Source organism: Sceloporus occidentalis, unplaced genomic scaffold (assembly GCF_023333645.1).
Source record: "Sceloporus occidentalis isolate IW3139 unplaced genomic scaffold, rSceOcc1.0.p SCAF_271, whole genome shotgun sequence".
NCBI classification, from domain to species: domain Eukaryota; kingdom Metazoa; phylum Chordata; class Lepidosauria; order Squamata; family Phrynosomatidae; genus Sceloporus; species Sceloporus occidentalis.
In genome coordinates this window covers 817,646-844,952 of record NW_028317251.1, presented here as the reverse complement: position 1 = coordinate 844,952, position 27,307 = coordinate 817,646, and the positions used below count along the sequence as shown (strand labels likewise).

At 48.8% G+C, this 27,307-nt stretch overlaps 1 protein-coding gene across 1 annotated transcript; it reads left to right on the top strand.

Annotated features, from left to right (window-relative positions):
• The first annotated feature begins 514 nt into the window (after positions 1-514).
• Positions 515-26,351, top strand: LOC149275690 (rho guanine nucleotide exchange factor 10-like protein). Its single transcript, XM_089504461.1, has 28 exons — positions 515-622; positions 919-1,012; positions 2,352-2,642; positions 3,344-3,371; positions 5,477-5,562; positions 5,704-5,787; positions 5,972-6,132; positions 8,597-8,713; positions 9,363-9,471; positions 10,006-10,118; positions 10,196-10,273; positions 10,400-10,579; positions 11,524-11,640; positions 11,793-11,885; positions 11,966-12,139; positions 12,292-12,437; positions 12,617-12,792; positions 12,899-13,014; positions 13,152-13,285; positions 15,005-15,105; positions 16,773-16,894; positions 18,251-18,337; positions 18,441-18,649; positions 18,827-18,981; positions 19,213-19,355; positions 22,220-22,388; positions 25,397-25,519; positions 25,816-26,351. Exons 1-28 carry the CDS (start codon positions 515-517, stop codon positions 26,349-26,351), a joined length of 4,050 nt encoding a protein of 1,349 aa, XP_089360587.1.
• The last annotated feature ends 956 nt before the right edge of the window (positions 26,352-27,307 follow it).

The window sequence follows — 27,307 nt, the reverse complement described above, 5'->3', positions numbered from 1 at the left end:
GACTAAAGCAGACACGTGGCTGTATGACCCTGTGCTGAGACTAAAGCAGACACATAGCTGTATGACCCTATGCTGAAACTAAAGCAGACACATGGCTGTATGACCCAACACTGAGACTAAAGCAGACACATAGCTGTATGACCCTACGCTGAGACTAAAGCAAACACGTGGCTGTATGACCCAACACTGAGACTAAAGCAGACACGTGGCTGTATGACCCTACGCTGAGACCAAAGCAGACACGTGGCTGTATGACCCTACGCTGAGACTAAAGCAGACGCGTGGCTGTATGACCCTGTGCTTAGACTAAAGCAGACACATAGCTGTATGACCCTATGCTGAAACTAAAGCAGACACATGGCTGTATGACCCAACACTGAGACTAAAGCAGACACGTGGCTGTATGACCCAACGCTGAGACTAAAGCAGACTGACCGATACTTTACATAAAGACATCTTCAATAAGTCTTACAAGAGATGGAAAATCTCCCACAATTCTCATCTTAGAGGTCACATGACAGGCAGCAGCCAATCAGAGCAGAAGCTGCAGCCTGCCCTGCCCATGAGGTTGCAGGTGCTGGAAGATTGTATTGGTTGTAAGGCCCCATGGAGCGGCTCTGGGGTATGTATTAATAATACGTTAGGAGACACGTGGAAGGTTTGGGGCCCTTGTATCATTGTGTTTGGAAGCAGGGGCCCCTTCCCCGGTATGCAGGGGGGCCGGATAATGATAACAGGGCAGAGGCGGTGCCGACATGTTCCGTCAATAAAACCTGTATCTGCCCACCTGTTATTTTATGATACTGGTTAGTCACACGCTAACATAATGGTTTGTACTGGGATAACTGGAATGTCCACACGTGACAAAATAACACACTGAGGCAGATACAGACGTGACGGGTAATTCTGTTGTTTCAGGACATTTTACAGAATGACGAACCGGGCGAAGCAGGAAAATATACCCCGGCTCATATATATTACCGTGACGACGGGACGCTGTATCTGTGTACAGGTGTGTCGGGGGTATTCAGTGCAGGAGAATTGCCCCACAAACTAATTTGTAGATTTTGGTGGTTATTGGGCGGAATGCGCTGATTCGGGGTATGTTCTCTGTTGGACGGTCTCCTGGTTCCCGGTGAAAGTTACACCTGGGTAACTGGTTTTGTGGCCCTGCGGTGGCCCCCGGCGGGTTATTATTAGGCGGGGTGTCTGCTGGATGCCGACGCGGGGCAAATAAACACCTCGGCTCCGGGATCTGGGGACAGCTTTATTACTTTGTTGCAGGAAACAGGCTCCTGACCCCAGGCTGGTCACACCTAGGCACAGGCAGGGGCAGGAAGCCAGGGGCAGGAAGCCGGGGGGGGGTAGGCAGGGGCAGGGGCAGGCAGCGCCTCAGGTAGGGAGAGAGTTGCTTAGCTCCTGTCGATGTGTTTCAGGCTGAAGCTCTGGAAAGATGGAGGCTGCAGGGAGCTCCCGGTTTCACTTCCAGCCAGTAGGTACGGTAACAGCAAAGCTCTCTAATGTCCCCCAATAACATCCCCACGCTCCCCCCAGCACCCTGAGTGTCCCCCGCAGTGAGTGTGCCCCCCGTGTCAGTACCCCGGCTGTGAGTGTGCCCCCTGTGTCAGTACCCTGGCGGTGAGTGTGCCCCCCTGTGTCAGTACCCGGCGGTGAGTGTGCCCCCCTGTGCATGTGTGATGTGCTCGGTGCTGTGCGTGTATGATGTGCTCGGTGCTGTGTGCGTGTATGATGTGCTCGGTGCTGTGTGCGTGTGATGTGCTCGGTGCTGTGTGCGTCTATGATGTGCTCGGTGCTGTGTGCGTGTATGATGTGCTCGGTGCTGTGTGCGTGTGATGTGCTCGGTGCTGTGTGTGATGTGCTCGGTGCTGTGTGTGTGTGATGTGCTCGGTGCTGTGTGCGTGTGATGTGCTCGGTGCTGTGTGCGTGTATGATGTGCTCGGTGCTGTGTGTGCATGTGATGTGCTCGGTGCTGTGTGTGTGTGTGATGTGCTCGGTGCTGTGTGTGTATGATGTGCTCGGTGCTGTGCGTGTATGATGTGCTCGGTGCTGTGTGTGCATGTGATGTGCTCGGTGCTGTGTGCGTGTGATGTGCTCGGTGCTGTGTGTGTGTGTGATTTGCTCGGTGCTGGCTGCTTAACCTTATACCATGTGTGAGAAGCCTGCCCTAGTGTTACCCCCAACATGTTTTATTCCGTGTGAATCGGACACCCCAGCTCTGGAGTATCCGGCGTGTGGGAGGAGACAGGAGACACGTAGTACATGTTTAATGTGATAGAAGCAGGGAGAAGTGATCATCCAGGTAACATGTAATGATGATGTCATACCCTCAGATGATGTCACCCCTGAGCCCACTGGCTGCTCCCGGCAGAAGGAGGAAGAGGAGGACGTGGGGGAGGCTTTTGATTTTGACAGCGATGGAGAAGCAGAGGGTTCTGCGCCCAGCCAGAGGTTAAAGGTCAGACTGATCTCCTCGTCCTCCAGCACCGCGCTCAATTCGCCTCCGCCATCACGGAAGGAAGGGCCCGACGACCTGCCGCCGAGTACCGGTAATTCCTCCGCAGCTCGGGTCACCGGCGGGTTAGTGAGCGTCACCGGCGGGTTAGAGAGCGCAGACCGCGCAGGTTAGTGAGCGCAGACCGCGCAGGTTAGTGAGCGCAGGCCGCGCAGGTTAGTGAGCGCAGGCCGAGTTAGAGAGCGCAGACCGCGCAGGTTAGTGAGCGCAGACCGCGCAGGTTAGTGAGCGCAGACCGCGCAGGTTAGTGAGCGCAGGCCGGGTTAGAGAGCGCAGACCGCGCAGGTTAGTGAGCGCAGGCCGGGTTAGAGAGCGCAGACCGCGCAGGTTAGTGAGCGCAGACCGCGCAGGTTAGTGAGCGCAGACCGCGCAGGTTAGTGAGCGCAGGCCGGGTTAGAGAGCGCAGACCGCGCAGGTTAGTGAGCGCAGGCCGGCTGTGACCGGCAGCATCTGTCATTTTCAGAATGTGTCATTAGAGTCTCTAATTAAAACGTGCGGCGCGGCTCTAATAATAGACAGCGAGCCTCCAGGTGTGATGGGAGTTGCATTCCTCAGCCGTCGGCCCAGACAAGATCTAAAAGAACTTAAACAGGGGATTTATAATCAAGAAGGCATCATGAAAGCTGCACTCATACTCACTCGAGAGCGGCTTCTGCTCCCCAAGCTTTGGGCTCGCTGAGTGGATAACCGGCGGAGGCGACCCGCGGAGCCCCCAGAAACTCTCCCCCTCACAATAAAGAGATCGGCGCGTGACGATTTACACCGCGTGTCCCGAGCCTCGCTAACCAGAACTCTCTCTCTCCCTTACAGAACCTGCGCCCGTGACGGACCCCCCCCGGTAAGTGGCTCCAAACGCAGACTCCGGGGTTCTTGGCGACTATTGTTTATACCATAAAACCATTTTTACCCATAAATATTCAGATTGAAGCCCTCGCCCCAGTGCAAGCGCCCCTCTTCGCCCAGCGTGTTAGGGGAGCGTTATCGGGTTCTCGGAGCTTACGGTTGCGTGTCGTGCTCGCGGGGTTAAGAAATTCCCCCAAACATTCTAACATTCTGCATTTTTACACAAATTTCCAAACTGAACCCGTTCTCTCGGATCTCGCAGGGAGAGACCGGCCGGGCCGGGTCTACTAATCCTTGAGTCAGCGCATGTTTACACGTATGCAACGTATGTAACATGTATGTAAAGTATGGCTACACGTATGTAATGTACAGATCTGTACAGTGTCAGTCATTCGGAGCTGGAAATCACTAATATCTCCGGATTACCCTTTATTACAAAATCCCTCATTCAGAGCAGGAAATAACATCCGATGCGTCGGGGGCCCCCGGGGACGGCTGCTCCTACCCCAAAAATTCCTCGCTGTTTGTTTTAGTCGTGGAGGAATTCTGGAGCGGGGCCGGGGCGTTTGTTTAGGAAACGCGTCTGCCTTACGTGCCCCGGCTGAGCCTCTTATAGCCGCGACGGGGAGTTAATTGTGTGAAGCGCAACGTCCGGCAGCTGGGCGAGCGGCACCCGCAGCGCCGGCGCGTTTCACGTAGTTTATACGCCGTCGGCTGGGATTCTGTAATCCGGATAATGGGGCCCTGGGGTGAAACCGAGAGACGGGCGGATTTGGGTCTAAAACGGGACACTTGGCAGGTATTGAAGGATTTGGTATGTAATGATTTATGTAATGGTTTAATGGTTGCTAATGAACGTCACCGGTTGGTTGGTGTTGGCGGCAGCGGCTTTGGTTTGGGATAGAGGGGCCGTGTGGCCGGGACTGGCCCTCCTGTGTCGTGTCTGGGAGATCCTGCAGGGCTCAGACGGGGAGGGGAGGATCGGGGAGGGAGGGAGGCTGCCGGTCTCCATTCTCAGCCACTTCCTGCTGCTGCAGATTTCATGCCAGACGGCCGGGATGGCGAGCGAGAGCGACAGAGACTACCTGGAGGTAACGCGGTGACGCTCGCCCGTCTGTGAGATCCATTAACTCTCTGCGTGCTGCGAACCGTCAGCAGCACTCCCGCTATTCAGAAGGTTAATTTTAGCCGAGTTTTTGCAATCTAATTGCTAATGAGACGCCCCGATCTCCCGGCAGACAGGCTCGGCGGGCTCGTGCTCGGGTTTCGCCTCCCAGCATCTATTATTTGTATGAATCACGGCTTTGGCCGTCGTCACGCGGCTGCTATTGATGGGAATGTCTGAAAGGTTGTCTGTAGAGTCGCTCTACGCAGCCACGGAAGCTTCCCGGATTAAGAGTGACTTTGGGTGACGTTCGCAGTTGTTGGTTAACCAAAAGTGGACTGCAGTGACCTGGTCTCGGAGAGGAACGACAATTAAAGTGACCGCAGATGACGATGTATCTACGGCTCTTTGTACTGTTGGGACCCTAATGAGAGGCGGCCCCCTGATTTCAGCCCTGTCCTGGGGGGCAACGATTCGTCGCTTTAGGGGGAAATTTGTTAAAGTAAAGGCAGCTTGGGGCAGTAGGGGCAGGACCGTATCCCCCCCCAGGACCATATCCCCCCCCCCAGGACAGTATCCCCCCGGACCGTATCCCCCCCCAGGACCGTATCCCCCCCCCGGACCGTATTCCGCCCCCCCAGGACAGTATCCCCCCCCCCAGGACAGTATCCCCCCCGGACCGTATCCCCCCCCAGGACCGTATCCCCCCCAGGACCGTATCCCCCCCAGGACCGTATCCCCCCCCGGACCATATCCCCCCCCCCGGACCGTATCCCCCCCGGACCGTATACAAGCCCCCCTCCTGGGCCGCTGCTCCAGTTCAGTCCCTTCAGTCTGCCGCTCTCGGTGTTAGCAGCTCTTGTTGCCCCGGGGCAGAGGGGCTGTTGTTGTTTTTTTAGCTCTGCCTAAATGCCCAGGCGTGGTAACCCTTTAACTGCCGTCTGCTCCGCTGGACGTCTGGAGATTGTCTCATTTCCGTTGCGTTTCCTCCTTAGGACCCCCCGGACGCTTGGTAATGGGGACCCTACGGGAAAGCCTGGAGTGGAGGGCCGCAGTCTGGGGCAGGATCTGATCAGAGAAGGTGAGGGGATATTATTACCCCAGCACTAAAGGTTTAAAATGATCTGAGGGGAGGTCCGGCCAGGAGGGCCCTGGATGCCTCTCTTTATATAAAACGGGGGGTCGTTATTTTTGGAGTTAATTTCCGCTGCTCCCTTTTCAGATTTCTCGTCGGGGCGGCTCTCCCGCAGCGCAGAGGAAGGGGCAATTTATGACGATGTACCATGCGAGCATGAGAACCAGGGCGGTGAGTTCATGTTACATGTATGTTACACGTGTGGAAGGGGGAATGGTAAAGCAGTGACTGCTTCGTGAGGACAGACGGATGCCGAGAGCCAGGCAGCCCTGGCTCCTTGCATCTTCCTGCTGGCTCCTTGGGGCCGTGGATGAGCACCAACGTGCCGTAACGTTCCCGGCGTCTGGCTCCGCAGGGCTGGGGCACCACCTGATCTACGAGAACGTTCGCCCCGAGGGATGCGGAGGAGAGTTTGAAGACACCGGCTGGAGCTCCAGTGAGTTTGAGAGCTACAGCGAGGACTCGGAGGAAGAGAAGCCCAAACCGGCCAAACCCTTCGTGGCCTTCCAGCCCAAGGTGAGATTTAACGTCATGTACGAAAGATCCACTTCAGTCATTCCAGGGCTGGAGAACCCTGCGATACCCCCATACCAGCAAACACTCTGACCTACTAGCAAAGAGGGGCATCAGGGGAGGAAAGAGGGGCTTCAGGGGAGGAGAGAGGCTTCAGGAGAGGAGAGAGGGGCTTCAGGGGAGGAGAGAGGCTTCAGGGGAGGAGAGAGGGGCATCAGAGGAGGAGAGGGGCTTCAGGAGAGGAGAGAGGGGCATCAGGGGTTTGGGACCCAAAGCTGTTCTGGTCAAACCACACCGGGACACGCAGTAAGTATGTTGCCGTCTCCCTGACAATAGCCATATAGTTCACATATAGCAGAGCGAGAAGACTCCGGTCTGTTAGAGAGATGGACGTTCCGAGAGCAAGAACCCTAGAACCTGCCGGCAGATGGGGCCGTCCGCCCTTCTAATTGGCCCTTTTTTCCCAGCGGCTTTAGGAACCCAAGCGTTACTCTCACCTTGGTCTTGTCTTATGTTAAAGAGCCGCATATCTGCCACGCGCAGCTTTAAATACCTGCCGAGACGGCGATAGACTAATGATTCCGAATATTGTTCCTTCTGATCATCAGCTTTGGAGGCCCCAAACCTCTCTGACCCTCTCCTGTCTCGTTGCTGAGAGACATGCTATATACAGTATATATATATATATATATATATATACACACACTCACACACACAGCATATATATGTATACAGTGTGTATATGTAAATACAGTATATATATATATATATATATATATATATATATATATATATACACTCTCACACACAGCATATATATCTATACAGTGTGTATATGTAAATACAGTATATATATATATATATATATATATATACACTCTCACACACAGCATATATATGTATACAGTGTGTACATGTAAATACAGTATATATATATATATATATATATACACACTCACACACACAGCATATATATGTATACAGTGTGTATATGTAAATACAGTATATATATATATGTATACAGTGTGTATATGTAAATACAGTATATATATATATATATACACACACACACAGCATATATATGTATACAGTGTGTATATAAATACAGTATATATATATATATATATATATATATACACACACTCACACACACAGCATATATATGTATACAGTGTGTATATAAATACAGTATATATATATACACTCACACACACAGCATATATATATGTATACAGTGTGTATATGTAAATACAGTATATATATATATATATATATATATATATATATATACACTCACACACACAGCATATATATGTATACAGTGTGTATATGTAAATACAGTATATATATATATATGTATACAGTGTGTATATGTAAATACAGTATATATATATATATATATATATACACACTCACACACACAGCATATATATGTATACAGTGTGTATATGTAAATACAGTATATATATATATATGTATACAGTGTGTATATGTAAATACAGTATATATATATATATATATATATATATATATATACACACACAGCATATATATGTATACAGTGTGTATATAAATACAGTATATATATATATATATATACACTCACACACACACACACACACACAACATATATATGTATACAGTGTGTATATAAATACAGTATATATATATATATATACACACTCACACACACAGCATATATATGTATACAGTGTGTATATAAATACAGTATATATATATATATATATATATATATATATATATACACTCACACACACAGCATATATATGTATACAGTGTGTATATAAATACAGTATATATATATATATATATATATATACACTCACACACAGCATATATATATGTATACAGCGTATATATATATATATATATAATGTAGGGTGCGAGTGGCGCCACTAGAGGGCATTCATCTGCTGTGGAATTCGGGAGACGTGACATTTGCCCCGTGTGGGTCTCTGCCAGGCAGCTGCTTCCCCCGTCCTCCGCCCCGCAGTCACAATGAGAGGTCACCCATCTAAATTGGGGTATATTACGCTGCAGTCGGCTCATCCCGCGTACCCCATCCTCGCATCCAGCCGGGTTTTGTCTATATATATAATATAATACATAGAATAGAAAGTCTGTATAAATATGTGTCCGGATCTTGGCCGCGTTTCATATTTACATACAGTAAATAGGACTGGAGGGGATCTCTGTGATGACGGTGAGTCCCTGTGTGTGTACGGGGGGCTTGCATTGACCACCTTCCCCTATGGGTCACGGGATATCGCTTAGCGCTGTGACGCCTATAGTCCCGGACGGCACGCTGCTCTCTGCGCTTGGACACGGCTGCGCTCTCGCTCCCCGGTGTGTGTGTCACTGTCGCCTCTCTGTGTCCTCTGTCTCTCTGCTCCCTGCGGACCCGTCTCTGCTGCGTTTGTTGCATGCTGGCCCGGCCGACGCTCAGCTTTCTCCAGATCTGAATAGGTTAAAGGAGAGGTACAGCAGGACTAAAAGAGACCTCCTGGCTCTGAGAGTCGGGGGAAGAGATGCCCACCAGCCGACACAGAGCCCCCGCTGGAAGGTACATGTTCCTCGGGACCCTATTAAAGCGACGGGGTCCCAATTTGCATGCTTTTAAAATCTTATCTGTTTTGTCTCTTCTGCTTTAAACAAACCGGCCCTCTGGGGCCGCAAACCCAGGATTTCCCAGCCCTGGAGGATGACGCCCGGTGCCTCTTCCTTAAATAATAAACGTGTGGGACTCATCCGTGTCCAAATAACACAGTAACGAACCCCCCCCGTGTAGCGCGGGAGTCATGGGTCTCACTGCCGGGCAGCATCACCCAGATACATGTGAATAGAACGTGTTGTAAGCGTGTCGCACATAATGAACTGGCCTCATCAGGCGGCTTTGCCCCGCCGTAAAGTGTTCACGGCACATGCGTGTGCGTCTGTGTGTTGAGTTGTTGTGTATTCGTGTAGAGTGTGTCTCTCCCCGTGTAGAGCGTGTACACTCTCTTACACTCTCTCACACTCTGTCACACTCTCTCTTTCTCATTAGACAGTCTCTCCCGTCTCTCCTGGCTTTAGACACTTTATATTTCATCGTATTGTTTGTTCTGCCCGTTATGAACGTGTAATACCCCGATATGCTGATGCCCCCCCCGATATGCTGATGCCCCCCGGTCGGGGTGTTGGGGTTCAGGCTCTCTGCTTTTTTGCCCCCTTAGATGACGCAGCTGATGAAGGCGGCTCGGAGCGGCACCAAAGACGGGCTGGAGAAAACGCGCATCGCAGTCATGCGCAAAGTAACATTCCTGCAGCGGAAAGAGACCGCGGGTAAGAGACGGCAGCTGTGTTTAGTAGACGGGGGCCGAGCGCTTGTCGCTGTGAGCGCAGAGAGGGAAGTGACATTTGAGTCACAAAGCAGAGCTGCGCTGTCAGCAGATCCTCCAAGGGCCAAAATCCTCTCCCCCTCCTCCTCCTCCAGGCTGGCAACCACAGCTCACACTTCCCTCCCCGTGACTCTCCCCCCTACCCAGTCACTGACACCAAAGCCTCCGAGTGAAACCCAAGCCCGGGGCGAGCCGTGCACACGCGACCACGCGGACCCCGGCACAGCTTCCTGGGCAAATCTCTGCTTTCCATGGATTTGCGAGCAGGGAGGGGGCCCGGGCCGATGGGGGCCAAGAACTGGTTCAGGAGACGCGGCACCAAGAACCAGAAAGGGGAGCAGGAGAGCGTGACAGAGGAGAGCGTCTCCTCGGGTAATCAGACACCCGGCCCGGGCATGCGCTGCTGCGTGACACTTCTCCCCTCCGCTCCCGCAGGAGCCACGTCCGTCCTTCAGGGCTTCGTGTCTTTTCTTTTCAGGGGACTCGGAGGAGGAGGAGATGGGATTCCTGGAGATCAGTGGATTGGACTTGGACCTGAAGCCCCCTGCGTCCGAGCTCGGCCCGATGCCGGAGGGACTTAGCGCCCAGCAGGTAAGCGCGGGGGTCTTGGAAGTCGGTGCACCGACCCCCGGCCCACCGCGCAGACCACAAACCTCTGTCTCGTGCAGATCCTGCGGCGGCACATTCTGGCCTCCATAGTGCAGAGCGAGAAGAGCTACGTGGAGTCTCTGCGCCGCGTCCTGCAGGTGAGTCGGGTCCCGTCTGCTTACCTGCCTGCTTACCTGCCTGCGCGGGGTATACCCTGTGAGCTCACCTAACAGGGCAGCGCACACTTCGTGGCCTCACTTACACTGTCCTCTCACTCCGACTAGGATTACCGGACCCCACTCCTAGAGATGGAGCCCAAGCTCCTCAGCGCCCGCAAGTGCCAGCTTGTCTTCTCCAGAGTGAAGGAGATCCTGCACTGTCACTCCGTGTTCCAGATCGCACTGGCCTCCCGCGTGGCCGAGTGGGACTCATCGGAGAAGGTCGGGGACCTGTTCGTAGCATCGGTGAGTGGGCGGTGATCGTGGGGATCATGGGTAATCACTCATGCCCTGATTTGGGGTATCACTCAGCGCCGCTCCTGCCCCCCCCTCCCCCCGGGCAATTAGGTCTGAACAGGAATCTCGGGCTGGGATGCAGGAAAAGCACCGATAGCTTCGCCTGCAGCCCTTGCCAGGTGGGACGTCAGCTGCTGGGGATGAGCCCCGGGTTGGAGCGCTGGTGGCAGGACAGACATAAACCCTGGAAATAATCCAAGTCCTTAAATACGTACCGAGACAAAACAAGAGGACGTGCTGTGAATGTAGAGGGGAGCTGTTTGTCAATGCAGAGAGCAGCCTTCCAGCAGAGGAGGTAACCACTAACAAGGTTCCTGAATACCTATTGACATCCGCTGTCCAGAGCAGGATCCAGACGCAGACTGCAGGGGCCTGTGTGCGATATCCAGAAATTCCAGCGCTACGTTTTTATAGTAAATACCTGAAAATGAGCGTTTTGTCACTAAACATAGAACCGCAGACCTAGAACCGGAAAACTGGCGCATTCCGCCGAAAAGAGTAGGAAAAAGCCACATCTGGATGCGAGTCCGGAAAAAGAAAAGAGGAAGCGCGAACCGACCCTTTCTGTGATGATTTCTTTATGATTTGTTTTTCTTAAAAAAGGAAGTATCTGAAATCTATATTTTCCAGGTTAGGAAAAGCCCTTTTTTCTGTAAATCTGTGGTTTTGTATCTCGTGTGGGATGCGGGAGCCGCTCGGCCCTTCTCCCATCATATTGTGGTGTTATGTGGATACAATGTATCTCGTGTTCTTTCTTTCTTCGGACAGAAATGGACGTTATTGTTATTTTGGGACATGTTTTGTTGACGCTTTTAAACCTGTGCACAAAAAGTAACATCGCAGGAAGCCCTCCCCGGCGTAACGCAAACGTCTCTCCCCCATTCCTCTTCCAGTTCTCCAAATCTATGGTGCTGGATGTGTACAGCGAGTACGTCAATAACTTCACCAACGCCATGACGCTCATCAAGAAGGCTTGTCTTACAAAACCCGCTTTCCTGGACTTCCTGAAGGTGAGCGGATCGGAGGCTTCTCTGCAGCTCCGCATTCAACTCCCAAAGAAGCCTTTCCCACCTCCCTCCAACTGAATTGCCCCCGCTGCCCCACAAGTGAAGCTCTCATGTCTTCTTGCCCTTGCCTACCCTGCTGTTTCTTTCTCTTGCAGAAGAAGCAGGCGGCCAGCCCGGACAGGGTCACTCTCTATGGGCTGATGGTGAAACCCATCCAGCGTTTCCCTCAGTTTATTCTCCTGCTGCAGGTAACGTCTGTGCCATCTTACCTCCTTCTCCACTTTACCTCCTTAACTCGCTAGAGATTCACTCCTCTCCGGCCCTGTAGGACATGCTGAAGAACACCCCGCGTGGACACCCTGACCGGCTGTCGCTCCAGTTGGCCCTCACGGAGTTGGAGACTCTGGCGGAGAAGCTGAATGAGCAGAAACGTCTGGCCGACCAAATGGCCGAAATACAGCAGCTCTGCAAGAGCATCAGTGACCGCAGCTCCCTCTACAAGGTGAGTCCTTGCTGTGCCTGGACACCCCGCGGCCTTCTTCTGCCGGTCTGCAGAGGTAGCACAGCGCGGCTCTTGTTGTCTCCCTGGAAGCCTTGCGAAGCTTCATTCACTTACGGGTCTTCATCTCTCTCTCTTTTGCCGTAAACTTGCAGAGTTTGAGCTCCGGACAGTGCCAGCTTCTTTTGTGCGAGACGTTCACCGAGATGGTGTATGGGGAACGGGGGCAGCTCCTAAAGTCCAAGGAACGCAGGCTGTTTCTTCTGAACGATGTGTTGGTCTGCGCCAACATCAACTTCAAGTAAGACCTTGCAAGGCTTAAGGAATGAGAGACCATGATGGTCACGCGCCACCAGCAGGACAACCGTGTCTCGTTTGGTGACGAATTCTATTGACCTAACATGCTTTGAACTAAACATTAAGGCAGCTTCCCTTTGAGTTCTCGACGCCCCTCTGACCTCCCAGCATCTTCTTTCTTAGGGGGCAGCCGGATATTGGGAATCTGGTACCTCTTGGCCCTCGCTACGTTATGAAGTGGAACGCTCCATTGTTGCAGCTGCTGGTGGCAGAGTTTGGACAAGAAGATAACGTCTTGGAGAAGGAGGCCACCCCAGGACTTCAAGTGCCCAGCAAGAGGCAATCACCATCTGGCCAGAGTATGTCTTCTGCTGACAGGTCCTCCTTGCCCTGTTCTTCCGTCTCTGTCCGTGAGCTCCTCTGCCTCTGGGTCCCGTCATCTGAATCAGACTTTTATCTCCGCAGGTAAAGTGTCTCTGGGGTCACCGCGTCTCTACCAAGAACTGCAGGAGGTGAAGAAAGATCTGGAGATTGTGGAGCAGATCACACAACTGATCAGCACCCTGCACGGGACCTACCAGGTGAATGACGTCCGTCCTGCAGTCCCTCCGAGTCACTGGGATACAGAGAGATCTTTACACTGGGATGGGGGGCAGCTTAAGTCTGAAGCTCTTTGGCTTTTGGGGTCACATGAACCTGTACTTTTTGTTGAACCCAGAATCTGAACATGACGGTGGCCCAGGACTGGTACCTCGGCCTGCAGAAGCTCATCCGGCTAAAAGAAGAAGAAATCCAGTCGGCCAACAAATGCCACCTTCGGCTTCAGCTTCATCTGCCCAGGAAATTGGACAAGTAAGTTTTTGGGATGGACTCTTAATTTCCATCAACCTTTTTCCATTAACAAAAAATATGACATTATATATAGATATATATATGTATATATAGTGTCCATGCTTTAAAAAAAAATATAAGGTGGTTTGGGGGTCAAATTGCCCTTAAAAAACCCAAACTCAGCACTTTGAGCCCCGGTGTTGACGGGCGCTGAAGATCCAGTAATGCCCCCCGTGATTCGGTGGCCCTGAGAGGGCTGGGATTGTTCGTTGGGTAATTTCTGTTCTGCCACCTGGTGGCGCCGATCGCCAGATGTTTCCAGAAACAGGCAGAGCCGTTACAGCGTGCGCAGGAGGCAAAATGGGGTGATTTAGGTGAAAATGCTCTTTAAAATTCATTGTTTTCTAGTGTTTAATGTACATTTTTGGATTGTTCGGGTTAAATCTTAGTGTGAAATCCTTTATTACAAATATCTGTAAAGAAGCTGCCATATGGTGAGGAGCGGAGAGAGGCGTCTGCGTGCGACGCCTGCGATATTTACCTATCGTTACTTGAATTACTGCTGGAAGTGTGCGGTTTGGGGATGGCGGAGGGCCGTCTGTATTCTCATCGTGCGTTATATTCTCACCACGCGTTATATATTCTCATCGTGCGTTTTATATTCTCACCCCGCGTTATATATGCTCACCGTGCGTTATATATGCTCACCGTGCGTTATATATTCTCATCGTGCGTTATATTCTCATCGTGTGTTATATATTCTCATCCCGCGTTATATATTCTCATCCCGCGTTATATATTCTCATCGTGCGTTATATTCTCATCGTGTGTTATATATTCTCATCCCGCGTTATATATTCTCATCCCGCGTTATATATTCTCATCCCGCGTTATATATTCTCATCCCGCGTTATATATTCTCATCCTGCGTTATATATTCTCATCCTGCGTTATATATTCTCACCGTGCGTTATATATTCTCACCGTGCGTTATATATTCTCACCGTGCGTTATATATTCTCATCCCGCGTTATATATTCTCACCGTGCGTTATATATTCTCACCGTGCGTTATATATTCTCACCGTGCGTTATATATTCTCACCGTGCGCTATATATTCTCATTTCGCGTTATATATTCTCATCCCGCGTTATATATTCTCATCCTGCGTTATATATTCTCATCCCGCGTTATATACTCTCATCCCGCGTTATATACTCTCATCCCGCGTTATATATTCTCACCGTGCGTTATATATTCTCATCGTGCGTTATATATTCTCATCCTGCGTTATATATTCTCATCGTGCGTTATATATTCTCATCCAGCGTTATATTCTCATTGTGTGTTATTGACTGTTATATGACTCGGAACTCTATTCACATCCTTAAATGAAGCTCCTGAGTCTCTCCGCAAACCTCGTTACCCACTTTGCCTAGAAACCAGCCCAGAAACCAGCGAGAATGAGTGCCCCCCATAACGGGAATATTTCCAGCGACTCTTAATCTGCTATTTTCTTAAATATATAGGCTTTCATGATTCGGTCGGCCCCATCGTTACTAATTTTTATTCCTCGTATCAGATTAAAAATATTCTGCTGTTTTTAGCACTGAGGGGGGTTATATTACTGTATATAGCGCTGGGGGGGGTTATATTACTGTATACAGTGCTGGGTGGCGTTTATATTACTGTGTCCAGCTTTTCTTTAACCCCTGATTTCTCCACTTGCTTCCATTCCAGGTCCGGCCGGCCCCTGAGCTTCATGGCGCTTTTCATCACTCCGAACCCGCTGAGTAAAATCACCTGGGTGAACCGAATGCACTTAGCCAAGATCGCGCTGAGTAAGTGGGGGCGCGGCGGGTATTATGAGCCACGGGTACTGAGATTAATCGCCGTCTGCAGAGCTACGGCTCACCTGCCTCCCGGCCCTAATCCGCGGCTCCGGGACAATTTACCGAGTGGGATCGCAGCTTCCATTGGCCGTTCTTACCGTGAGCTGAATTATCATTATTTTCCGCCTCTGCTTTTCCTTCATAATCTCCAGTGGGCGGCCCGGCTCCTTCTGAAAGCCGCGCATGACGAACGCGGATAGAGAGAGACTCTAGAAAATCGCATTTTAGCAGCGAGCGTGTGAGTGAGTGAGTGAGCGTTCGAGTGAGCGTAGCGGGAATAGGAGATGGGCTGGAGAGTAAAGGCTTCTCCTGCCTCATCGGGGCTGTTTAAAGCTTCAGCCTCCTTTCTCTCTCTCCATTCTCTTTCTTCCGCTTTCTCCGGGCGCCGCTGAGACGTTTAATGGGAGGAAATCTGTTTAAAATCATCTCGGAAGCTGGTTTAATGCCGGCTGATTGCGCTCCGTCCCGTTTAACCGTCTCTCCGGGTCTTTCTCCTCCGGAGGGGAGCGTGACTGCGTTAGAAAGACCGTTCGCCTCTAATGGGAAGAAATCGCTTTTTATGCTCGATTGCCAACTCGCTGCGTTAGAAACTGCATTAAGCGGGCAAAGCCTTTCAGAGTCTGGGGTTTCTGAAGGGGTTAATCTCACGTTCCCCTTTTTCTTGTGGCTTTAGTATTTTCATTTATTGATGGTTTTGCTCTGGGAGGTTTTTCAAATCCGGGCTAAATGTAAGAAAAAAAACCAAAAAACCCCCCCCCTAAGAGCGGCTTTTCTTGCATTCGCATGTTTTCATCCCCCGGAGTGAAACGCTTTGGGTTTTTTTCAGGTCGTTTGAGTGTTTCTTGAATACATTGAAACTGCATTTTTCGCACGGTAATAGCTCTGGATTAGGAGCCCTTGCCGGCTCGGAGATTTATACTAAAGAAAGACTTTGAAACTAACTTTTCTTACTTTATTCCTTGCTGTGCGTAAAAACCAAGCGTTTCTGAGCGTTCGCGTTCATGTTTTCCCATCACGGGTTTGACTTTATAACCGATTCCGGGTGAAGAACGTTTAACCCTTTTAGTGGCAGAAGTTTGCTTACTTTCTGCCCTCGGGACGAGCCGGTAATACCCCCCAGTGGCCTGTCTATCCGTGGTGTTCATGTCGGGTCTCTGCCGCCGGGTTCTGTCCTGGTGAAGCCCCCGGAGAGAGTAAGAAGCAAGGTAGAAGCGGCTGAGACCCCCAGTCGTGTTCTGGCTGCGGTTTGGTAAATCTCTGGGTTTTGCCCCCGTTTTGTTGGCTATAAATAGCTGTTTCTACGTCTCCCGGACCGGGTGCTTCTGTGTTCTGATAGGTTAAGCCGCGGCAGGCGTCGTATGCGGGAATATTCAGTGCCGGGGCTACCGGTCCATGTGAATCCATAGAGGTCCTTTCTCACGCGCTTAGGACTATAGCCTAATTTCTTCAGGTTTGTGTATTAATGCGACGCCTGGTTCCTGCGTGGGATGGAGGGGTAATATTCCGGATTATATCCTGAAGCCCTTTCGTGTGGTGGAGGGGGCCGCTTTGGCTGCCTCCGGTAGAATTTGATGTTTGCTGCCAGGATAATGACTCCCCTTCTTCCCCTTTAAAAGGAGAAGAGAACCAGCCGGGATGGTTGTGTCCAGAGGAGGAGAAGAAAGCCAAGGCTGCTTTTTGGTCGCCTACCTTGGTCTGCCGCCTGCCAGCCTTCTCCACCAAAGCTTCGGACTTGCAGGTGAGACACCATCACTCCTCATCCTGGGGCACAGAGTACGGGATAAGGGAAGGAATCCAGGGTCATGGGCTGCGTGGGGATCATTTTCCGCTGCCGAGGGACTTGGTTGTCCACTGGTGAGCTTTTCTGGAGGACATTTATTGTTGGGGGGGGGGGTGACCTTAGAATTGGGACTTATTATACGACATGAAGTGTTTTGATAGCATCCAATGTATTATACGCCGTCACGGCTACCACAACGTATGAGAGGTTGGCCCCTACAGCAGCCGACACGCTACAGACCTTCTACCCAACCTGCCAATATTGGGACCTTTTACGATTCTCTCGACCGCCCTGTTGCCCCCGGGTGTATATATTACGTTCCCACCGCACTCCAAACCACCTCTCTGCTACGATTCTACCTGCTTTTCTCTCCGTTCCGTTGTTTGGTTTTGTTTGAAGATCATAGCCGTATGCTGTCTACCGAGTGAGCGCTGATCCGTGCCGCATTGTACGATATGACACATCTGTTGGATAAATTGTCTTCTGTAACTTAATTTAATAATAATGTAACAAAATACATCACGAGGAAACTTTGTATGAAGCCCCGCAACGAGCTTCACACGCTTCTCAATGAGCATCAAATTCCCAGCGATGACGACGACCGGCGGAACGTTAGCGGGAGAAACCTTTGCAGATCCCTCTATTAGTCTGTTGGTTGTCGGCTCGCCGCCGGCACTGCGCTGCTTTTTCTCCTGGCTGTGGACCTCGTCATTTGTTGATGAAACGTGACCTTGAGCTGTGAGCTTCACCTCCTTTACAAGGTTAAACCTTCCTTTCATCTTTCTAAAAGGGATCAAATGAATGCAAATTGTAATTGGTTGACAGTTGTGATCTCAGATAATGTAAATTGGATCAATCCAGATCCGTGGAAGGAAATTACTGGAAGCTCCTCGGCCTTGGCTGTGGTTAATGTCTCTTTTTCATTGTCTTCTTACAGTTTTTTTGTGGAAGGGACAGATGTGGCCCCTTCCCAGAAGATTCTTCAGCTTTAGAGGAGTGATTAGAAACGAAGGGTTAATAATTGCATAGTGAGGTGGTAGGTTAGGTTCCTTGGGGGTGATCTCTCGCTCTCAGGGTGTCTGATGACGGCTCTCTCTGTCCTGTTTAGCTGCCGGTCTCCGGCTGGCAGCAGCTGGCATGTGACGGGTCACTTGGAGGAGCCGTATTCCTGGGGATCCTGGATCCAGCCACCCCGGAACTTGCTGTTTGTTCCTTTCATAGAGCGTCGTTTCCCGACATTGATCCCGCGTTCCGTCTCTTTGATTGTCCGCGTTCCGTCTCTTTGATTGTTTTCTCTCCCCTGTGTTGTCGCAGCTGGGAGGAGCGGTTCACACCCCGGTACAGACCTCGCTCCTGGGCTTCTCGTCGGTCAGCACCTGGCTGCCTCAGGGGTATTTATGGGTAAGTTTGCTGATCTCATTCATTTGTCCCATTATCTGCGTGGCACCCCCTGCGGCCTCCTCTGTTATACATCAGTCTGACTTTGCTGTCTCTCCATGCGCAGTTAGGAGGTGGGCAGGTGGATGGAGTAGGGCAGATCCAGATCTTCTCCCTGAACCATACGTCTCCGCGCATGATGAAGGCGTTCCCGCTGCCGTCCCGTGTCCTGTGCGTGGAAAATGTGCACAGCCAATCAGAGAGCGCCGAGAAAGAGGAGGAATATATTTCTGCCACGGTGTGTCCGGCGGTCTGCGTGGGGCTGCAGGATGGCAGGTAAGGGGGATGAAGAATACATTTCTTAGTGGAAACAAACTCCATCTCTTCTTGTTCTGAGATAATCGGTGCAAATGCCGCCATGATGTCAGAGATGGAGCCCGAGGGGGTTTGCAGAACTAAACTGATGTGTTCAGTAAATCGTGTGACGTCATCATTTCGTCCTCTTCCCGGCAGTATTATGGTGTACGGCAATGTGGACACAGGTACTCCGTGTTTAATGGCCGTGAAGAGTCCAGGTCTCCACCCCGTCCTCTGCCTTAGGAATAGCCCAGACTTTCTGTGTGCGGGGCTGCAAGATGGCACCGTGGTCCTGTACCCCAAAAAACAAGGTACGTGCCGGCTAGCTTGTGTGGGCTCCCCGGCATCTCTCATGAGGCACAACTCTTGGCAGGGTTGACGGTCACATTGGGATATTGGGGTGAGTGGGTTTGGTAGAGTTCAGTTTCTGAGATGTTTCAGGAAATTGTAGGGTGTATCAGGGATAATTTGGGGTGTGTTCAGGGTGCTTGGGGTTTCTGTGGATGGAAAATGTGATCTATGAAGCTGATCTCATGCTCTAGGTGGTCTCTGGGACCCGGGGAACCCATGCCCTGTGAAGGTGGGCAGAGGCCCAATACATGCCATGCTGGTCCTTGATGACTGCATATGGGTGAGCTGCCAGAACCGAGTGACTGTGTTGGACCCCAGGACCCTAAAAACCCAGGTATGGACATAGCTGCTCCTCTCCTCCCTCCCTGTACACCCTCCAAACACCCAACTTCTCCCATAGAGAGCGCCGACCAGGTGAGGAGAAGACCATCTACAACGTCCATCATAGTTGGCTTGGGAAACTGGCAGTTTATTGGACGTCTCCTCTCATCCGCTGGAATACCCCCACAAAGTAGTGCTTATAGAGACCTGGGGATGGCGCTCTAATGTTCTATGTCAGAGATTCCCGTTAATGGTTGTTTCGTTGTCAGCGAGACGTTCTATAAAACCTTTTGTAATTCACCCCAGTGCGTTCTTTGTGTTTGTAGGCTCTGGGTAGATTATGTGTGCTGCGTTTCTTATAGTTCTAATAACATTGACTTAAAGGTATTCCGGTGACTTCATCCTGAATACCTTTTACCTCTGGATGAAGTCACCAGAATACCTTTAAGGCAACGTTATTAGAACCATTTGGCTGCCGCCATCACCATAATAAACGCAACGCATATAACCTACCCAAGGAGGGATCCCTCAGATATAATTAAATCAGAGGAGAATATGAAGGAGTCGGCTCCAGACTGAGTGACCCTGAGAATCTGCCCATTTACCCTGAGACCCTGAGAATGCATGGGGGCAGCCACAGTTGTGTGATGTCATCGCTAGCAGATATAATGCCTGCTTTATAACGTAAAGCCCTCTTTTAGTTTACGGCAGCAGTAACCCTACGGAGTGGCAGTCGGGGGGTTGCTTTTGAGCCCCAGACTTGCCCTGTAAGTTGCACCGCGTGTCCGTGTTCTGCCCCCCGGGCCGGGAGGCGTAGAGCTCCTGCTGCTCACGCTGTATCTGGATTTCATTTTCTTCTGTTTTCTTTCCTTTTCTTCTTTCCGCACTTGCATATTTTAACACACAAACTTAGTTTGCATCTATTACAAGTCGTAACTCTGGCAGCTGCCGGCGGATGCTGATGAATAATGCATGGCCAGCCCTGGGTTATCGCACGCAGACACGCGCCGGACTGGCATCCTTAAAAAGTGCAATGACAGCAGTGCATGTTGGGTAAACTAGATATGCAAATCAGGACGCTATCCCTGCCTTAAGTAAGTGGGAAAAACGCGGCCGGCAGCCAGCGCACGGAGCGGTCCGGCAGCTATCGGAACCACTCAGGGGTTTTAACAGCCATTGGCAGCCATGGGGGCAATTTACGGAGTTCATTTTGTCCAAATAATTACAGATTATTGATATGTGAGAGCGGAAGACATGTCTGCACTCGGGGAATAAAGATTGGGGCCCCAGAATAGACATTAAAAAGAAGAAAAACGGCTTTTCTGGAATTATATTCATTTAGTGTTGTCTTTGGAGTGGAATGGGGCAGAGTGTGGGGGCAGATGTTGGGAAGACGCAGGGTAATATGGATGTTGGTTGAGGTGGAGATACATTGTGTGAAAGAAGACACAGATGTAGAGGGGCAGGTGGACCCACTCATTGGATTAGGGGTGATGACACCAGTGGGGTAGGCAGAAGCGAGGAGGAGTGTTGGACTAGGGGATAGTGAAGGGTAGAAGGAAGCATGATGGTGGAGACGGAACATAGTTTCTCCAATGAGGTAGAATGATGACATCATAGATGGACCTTTCAGCAGCACAGGTAGTCTAGGCATGGGCCCAGTACAGGTGGATGGTGGTAAACCCTAGCCAAGCCCCTTGGCAGTGCAGGTAGATTTTTTTTATGATGGTTTAAACCTTCTCGATCCACCTGTGCGCAATCGCGATGGTGCAGAGACCTTGGCTGCTTGGAGGACTGACCCTGGCACCTGCGCGCTGGCCCACCACCTTTGTATGATTTTTTTTTCTATTTTGTTGCATTTAATCGAAATTCAGCTCTGTGAAAGCCAGATACTCTCTCGCCGCAGCCATCTCTTCCCCTCCCTTCCGCTCCCCTCCTGGGGAATTCGTCCTATCGGTGGCTTCATGCTTAGTAACCCAGACTACAAATGGGATTCTGCTTCATTGAGTTTGGTCATTGAGTTGCTTGGTAATGACATGGTCACGGCTTATTGCAGGAACATTTCTAACCAGGATTTAATTATAAGTATTGATTGGCTTTGAGTAGGGGAGTCGGGGGGTAAATTAATTAGGCCCTCGTCTGGATTTCTTTTTTTCGGTTCTTGATTCCGCACCCCGGGACTGGCTGCTTTTAGAACATTGTTGGTAAATTGTCTCGGGGAAAAACCATTAGGACTCATTTCTTCCCTGCGTGAAGATGTCAGGATTACAGCGCAATGAAAAGCATTCTCTCCCGGCCCGTGGTTAAAAAACAAATCTGGCGCATGGCCCGCAGTCACAGAGACATCTACGAATTTTTACTTAATAAACAGAAGTAACGGCCCTTCCATCGCCAGAGGGGCCACGGAAAGAAATGCAATTTCAACGACGGTCATAAAAATCTGAAAAAAAAAGCAACCCTGAAAATTAAAAGAAAAGCGAGTACGACTGCTGAAGCGCTGCGTTCTAATTGGTTACCAGGCGGCTCTTGTGTGATGTGACCTGTTGGTGACTTTGGGAGACAGAGAAGCGGATTAATGAGTTTAGAATTTCAATGTATATAATTTATGGCTGTTTAATCACGCGCAGCCCGGAGGGGTCACCTCTCTGTATTTTGTTAGTTTTGCTGAAGTCTTAATTAGCCGATTTTGGCTTCGGATCCACATATTTCCTTTATGTTTAACGACTCGATGTTGGCCGGAGAAACCCCCCGTCCGTCTGTCCTCGTCTGTCCTCCTTTTATATTTGTGTCTCTGTACCTGTGATGTTAGGTATGGGGTAATAATGGGGCCTGGGGTAATATCACTGCTTTTTACCCCCTTAATGTCACTGTTTGTAGAGCTTCGAGGCTCTGCAGGATGAGGCCTCCAGCGTCACCCACATGGTGAGGGCCGGCGGGGGTGTGTGGATGGCCTTCTCAACCGGATCCTCCATCCGTCTCTTCCACACGGAGACCCTGGAGCTTCTGCAGGAGATCAACGTGTCCACCCGGACCCTGCTGCTGCCAGGTACTGCCCCGTTATTACATTAATACTCAGTAATGCCCCATTATTACATTAATATTCCGTCATTAATGCTGTCTGTAGAATAATGTCCCCATTAATACGTTAATACTCCCAGTCTTTAATTAATACTCCCTGTCATTAATACTGTCTGTAATGCCCCATTAATACTCCCTGTCTTTAATACTGTCTGTAATGTCCCCATTAATACCCCTGTCTTTAATACTGCATGTACTGTAATGCCCCATTAATACTCCGTCATTAATACTGTATGTACTGTAATGCCCCATTATTACATTAATACTTCGTCATTAATGCTGTCTGTAATGTCCCCATTAATACATTAATACTCCCAGTCTTTAATACTGTCTGTAGAGTAATATCCACATTAATACTGTCTGTAAAGTAATGTCCCCATTAATACTGTCTGTAGGGTAATGTCCCCATTCATACTGTCTGTCATTAATACTCCCTGTCTAATACCGTCTGTACTGTAATGTCCCCATTAATACTCCGTCTTTAATACTGTCTGTAAAATCCCCATTAATACTCCCTGTCATTGATACTATATGTATTGTAATGTCCCCATTAATTCTCCATCATTAATACTGTATGTACTGTAATGTCCCCATTAATACATCAATGCTCCCTGTCATTAATACTGTCTGTAGAGTAATGTCCCCATTAATACTCCGTCATTAATATTGTCTGTAATGCCCCCATTAATACTCCCTGTCATTAATATTGTCTGTAATGCCCCCATTAATACTCCGTCTTTAATACTGTATGTACTGTAATGTCCCCATTAATACATCAATGCTCCCTGTCATTAATACTGTCTGTAGAGTAATGTCCCCATTAATACTCCCTGTCATTAATATTGTCTGTAATGACAGGGAGTATTAATGACAGGGAGTATTAATGGGGACATTACAGACAGTATTAATGACAGGGAGTATTAATGGGGACATTACAGTGCAAACAGTATTAATGACGGAGTATTAATGGGGACATTACAGACAATATTAATGACAGGGAGTATTAATGGGGACATTACAGACAATATTAATGACAGGGAGTATTAATGTCCCCATTAATACTCCATCATTAATATTGTCTGTAATGTCCCCATTAATACTCCGTCATTAATACTGTTTGCACTGTAATGTCCCCATTAATACTCCCTGTCATTAATACTGTCTGTAATGTCCCCAGTAATACTCCGTCATTAATACTGTATGTACTGTAATGTCCCCATTAATACTCCGTCATTAATACTGTCTGTAATGCCCCATTAATAAATTAATACTCCGTCATTAATATTGTCTGTAATGACAGGGAGTATTAATGACAGGGAGTATTAATGGGGACATTACAGACAGTATTAATGACAGGGAGTATTAATGGGGACATTACAGTGCAAACAGTATTAATGACGGAGTATTAATGGGGACATTACAGACAATATTAATGATGGAGTATTAATGGGGACATTAATACTCCCTGTCATTAATATTGTCTGTAATGTCCCCATTAATACTCCCTGTCATTGATACTATATGTATTGTAATGTCCCCATTAATTCTCCCTGTCATTAATACTGTATGTACTGTAATGTCCCCATTAATACTCCCTGTCATTAATACTGTCTGTAATGCCCCATTAATAAATTAATACTCCGTCATTAATACTGTGTGTACTCTGTCCCCATTAATACTCCCTGTCATCAATACTGTCTGTAATGTCCCCATTAATACTCCGTCATTAATATTGTCTGTAATGTCCCCATTAATACTGTCTGTCATGTCCCCATTAATACTCCGTCATTAATACTGTCTGTAGAGTAATGCCCCCATTAGTACTCACTGTCATTAATATTGTCTGTAATGTCCCCATTAATACTGTCTGTAATGTCCCCATTAGTACTCCGTCATTAATATTGTCTGTAATGTCCCCATTAATACTGTCTGTAGAGTAATGTCCCCATTAATACGCCGTCATTAATACTGTCTGTAATGTCCCCATTAATACTCCCTGTCATTAATACTGTCTGTAGAGTAATGCCCCCATTAATACTCCGTCATTAATATTGTCTGTAATGTATCCATTAATACTCCGTCATTAATATTGTCTGTAATGTCCCCATTAATACTCCCTGTAGAGTAATGTCCCCATTAATACTCCCTGTAGAGTAATGTCCCCATTAATACTCCGTCATTAATACTGTCTGTAATGTCCCCATTAATACTCCGTCATTAATACTGTCTGTAATGTCCCCATTAATACTCCCTGTCATTAATACTGTCTGTAGAGTAATGCCCCCATTAATACTCCCTGTAATTAATATTGTCTGTAATGTCCCCATTAATACTCAGTCATTAATACTGTCTGTCATGTCCCCATTAATACTGCGTCATTAATATTGTCTGTAGAGTAATGCCCCCATTAATACTCCGTCATTAATATTGTCTGTAATGTCCCCATTAATACTCCGTCATTAAAACTGTCTGTAATGTCCCCATTAATACTCCGTCATTAATATTGTCTGTAATGTCCCCATTAATACTGTCTGTCATGTCCCCAATAATACTCCGTCATTAATACTGTCTGTAGAGTAATGTCCCCATTAATACTCCGTCATTAATACTGTCTAATGTCCCCATTAATACTCCCTGCCATTAATATTGTCTAATGTCCCCATTAATACTCCATCATTAATGGGGACATTACTCTACAGACAGTATTAATACCCCGTCTTTAATACTGTCTATACTGTAATGTTCCCATTAATACTCTTTAATACTGTCTAGAGTAATGTCCCCATTCATACATTAATACTCCCTGTAATTAATATTGTCTGTAGAGTAATGTCCCCATTAATACCTTTTACCCCGATGGTGTATGGAAGCTTTATAGTCTGACAAGGAATATCCTGTAATGACACGAAAGTGAAGTGTGAGTGATGTCATCGGAGCTCTTGTCTCATGTCTTCTCCTCGGTCCATCTCTCTTCAGGCCAGAAGAATGTGAAGGTCACGGCCCTGCTGGTGTGCCAGGGCTTGCTCTGGGTGGGAACGGACCTCGGCATACTGATTACATTACCCGTGCCAAAACTAGAGGGGATCCCCAAAATCACAGGTGGGTCCTACTTGATTTTGTATGCCTTAAATGGACCTCAGGAACTGCAGACCCACATGGACCACGGCCACGTTATTCCTGTCTCTCCGCGAGTACCAAAGAGAGCAGAGTAATGCACATAACAACAACATTTATTGTACGGAGGGTGTTAAGCTGCCCCATGTCACAGTATCGATATTTAGGACTAGACACCCCTCTTAGGTCATACGCACTACGATGAGGTCATCATTACACACACAGGTTGTATTTTTATGATTTTTTTATTTTTACATTTAACTTTTTTACTTTACTGCTAGGAAAAGGAATGGTTTCTCTGAATGGACACTGTGGGCCGGTGCAGTTTCTCACCGTAGCTTCCACTACGATGGCCCCTGAATGTCTTCGGACCGAGCAGGGATCTGAAGGAGATACGCAGGAAAGCGATGGACAGGTGGACGCCAAAGATGATACCGGCGAGAGCCTGGCCCAAGAGGCCTCCACAGATAACCACGCACCATCTCGGCTCAAGGGAATCCTTCTTCAGTACCGCCTGCGCGGCACCTCGCATCTGCCGGGCCACCACTTGTCCGCCAAAGAGGGCTCCAGGATGGAGACTGCCACCCCCGAAACCAGCGAGGAGGACGGCTCGATCTACGAAATGGCAGACGACCCTGATGTGTGGTTCAGGAGCCGGCCTTACATTAGGGACGTCCACCGAAAGGAGATCACCTCGGTGGTTATAGTGTCAGGAGGCCCAGGGTACCGGCTCTTCCATCCCTCGTCTAACACCTCGCAGCCTGGAGGAGACACCGACAGCACGTTACTCATGTGGCAGCTGCCTCTTATTCTATAGCGCTGGCTATTTTTACTAAGCTATGCTGGGACGTCGGGTACGAACTAAACGCTGTTACATTGACAACGTATTACGGGACGATTCCTTAGGTACTCAGGAAACTTTACATACGGCATTTACTCGGTAAGGCTTTCTTGACATGCGTGGCATTACAGGATCCGATAAAAACCTGATCTCCGTGGCCAGGATCAATAGGAACCCTGAAATAATTTTTTTTTTTTTTTTTAGATAACTCATAAGCTCTAAAGGTCCCACCAGCCACGAGAAACATGGTAGATCCAAGTCCTAAGAGGAAAGAAAACCCAATAGCTTTCGAACAGTTTAAAGGGACATTTAAAATGGGTGCAATGCTGATTTGCAAAGTTTTTGTATAAATGTACAGGAGTGGGAAGTGTTAAATGCTGCAAAATAAGTTTACAGGGGCCCCAGGCCAACACATCAGATATGTAAAGGTATGTAGGCACGGTCTATTTGGTATATTATGTAATAAAAGTGGCCCCGTTATGCCAATTTCACATAAATACGTCGCTGGACTCTCTTCTAACCTACTGACCACATTAAGGTTTATTGATGATGTTACTTGCTATCGGGGACTAAGTAGGACTGGTGAGAGATTTATTGATCAGGACGCTAAAAGTAATTCTAGCGAACGCTTTGACGTCTATTCAACACAATTAAAAAAAATCTATATTTTTGAAAGAGTGGTTCCATCTGAACTCAGACGCCGTTACTCTGGGCTTTGATTTAAAATGGTGTATTTTTGTGATGGATTAAGGCTATAATGAGGGATAAAGGGACCTGGCGTTGTCTCCCCTACGAGCTTCCTACTGACTTCCAGGGGCCGAAGTGATTGTTAGCTCTATGGTCTTGGTGGAGCAGGATTCGGGGCGCGGGTCGTAACGGTTAATGGTATAACTGTAGCGTTAAACAGACTGCGTTATAAAATGTTCTAGAGT

Bases quoted from the DNA above. Each gene is read 5' to 3' on its own strand.
- LOC149275690 (XM_089504461.1), top strand. From the start codon at position 515: ATGACAGGCAGCAGCCAATCAGAGCAGAAGCTGCAGCCTGCCCTGCCC. The intron at 13,286-15,004 runs GTAAGTTTTTGG...CTTCCATTCCAG, and splicing joins CTGCCCAGGAAATTGGACAA to GTCCGGCCGGCCCCTGAGCT. The intron at 18,338-18,440 runs GTAAGTTTGCTG...CTCCATGCGCAG, and splicing joins TGCCTCAGGGGTATTTATGG to TTAGGAGGTGGGCAGGTGGA.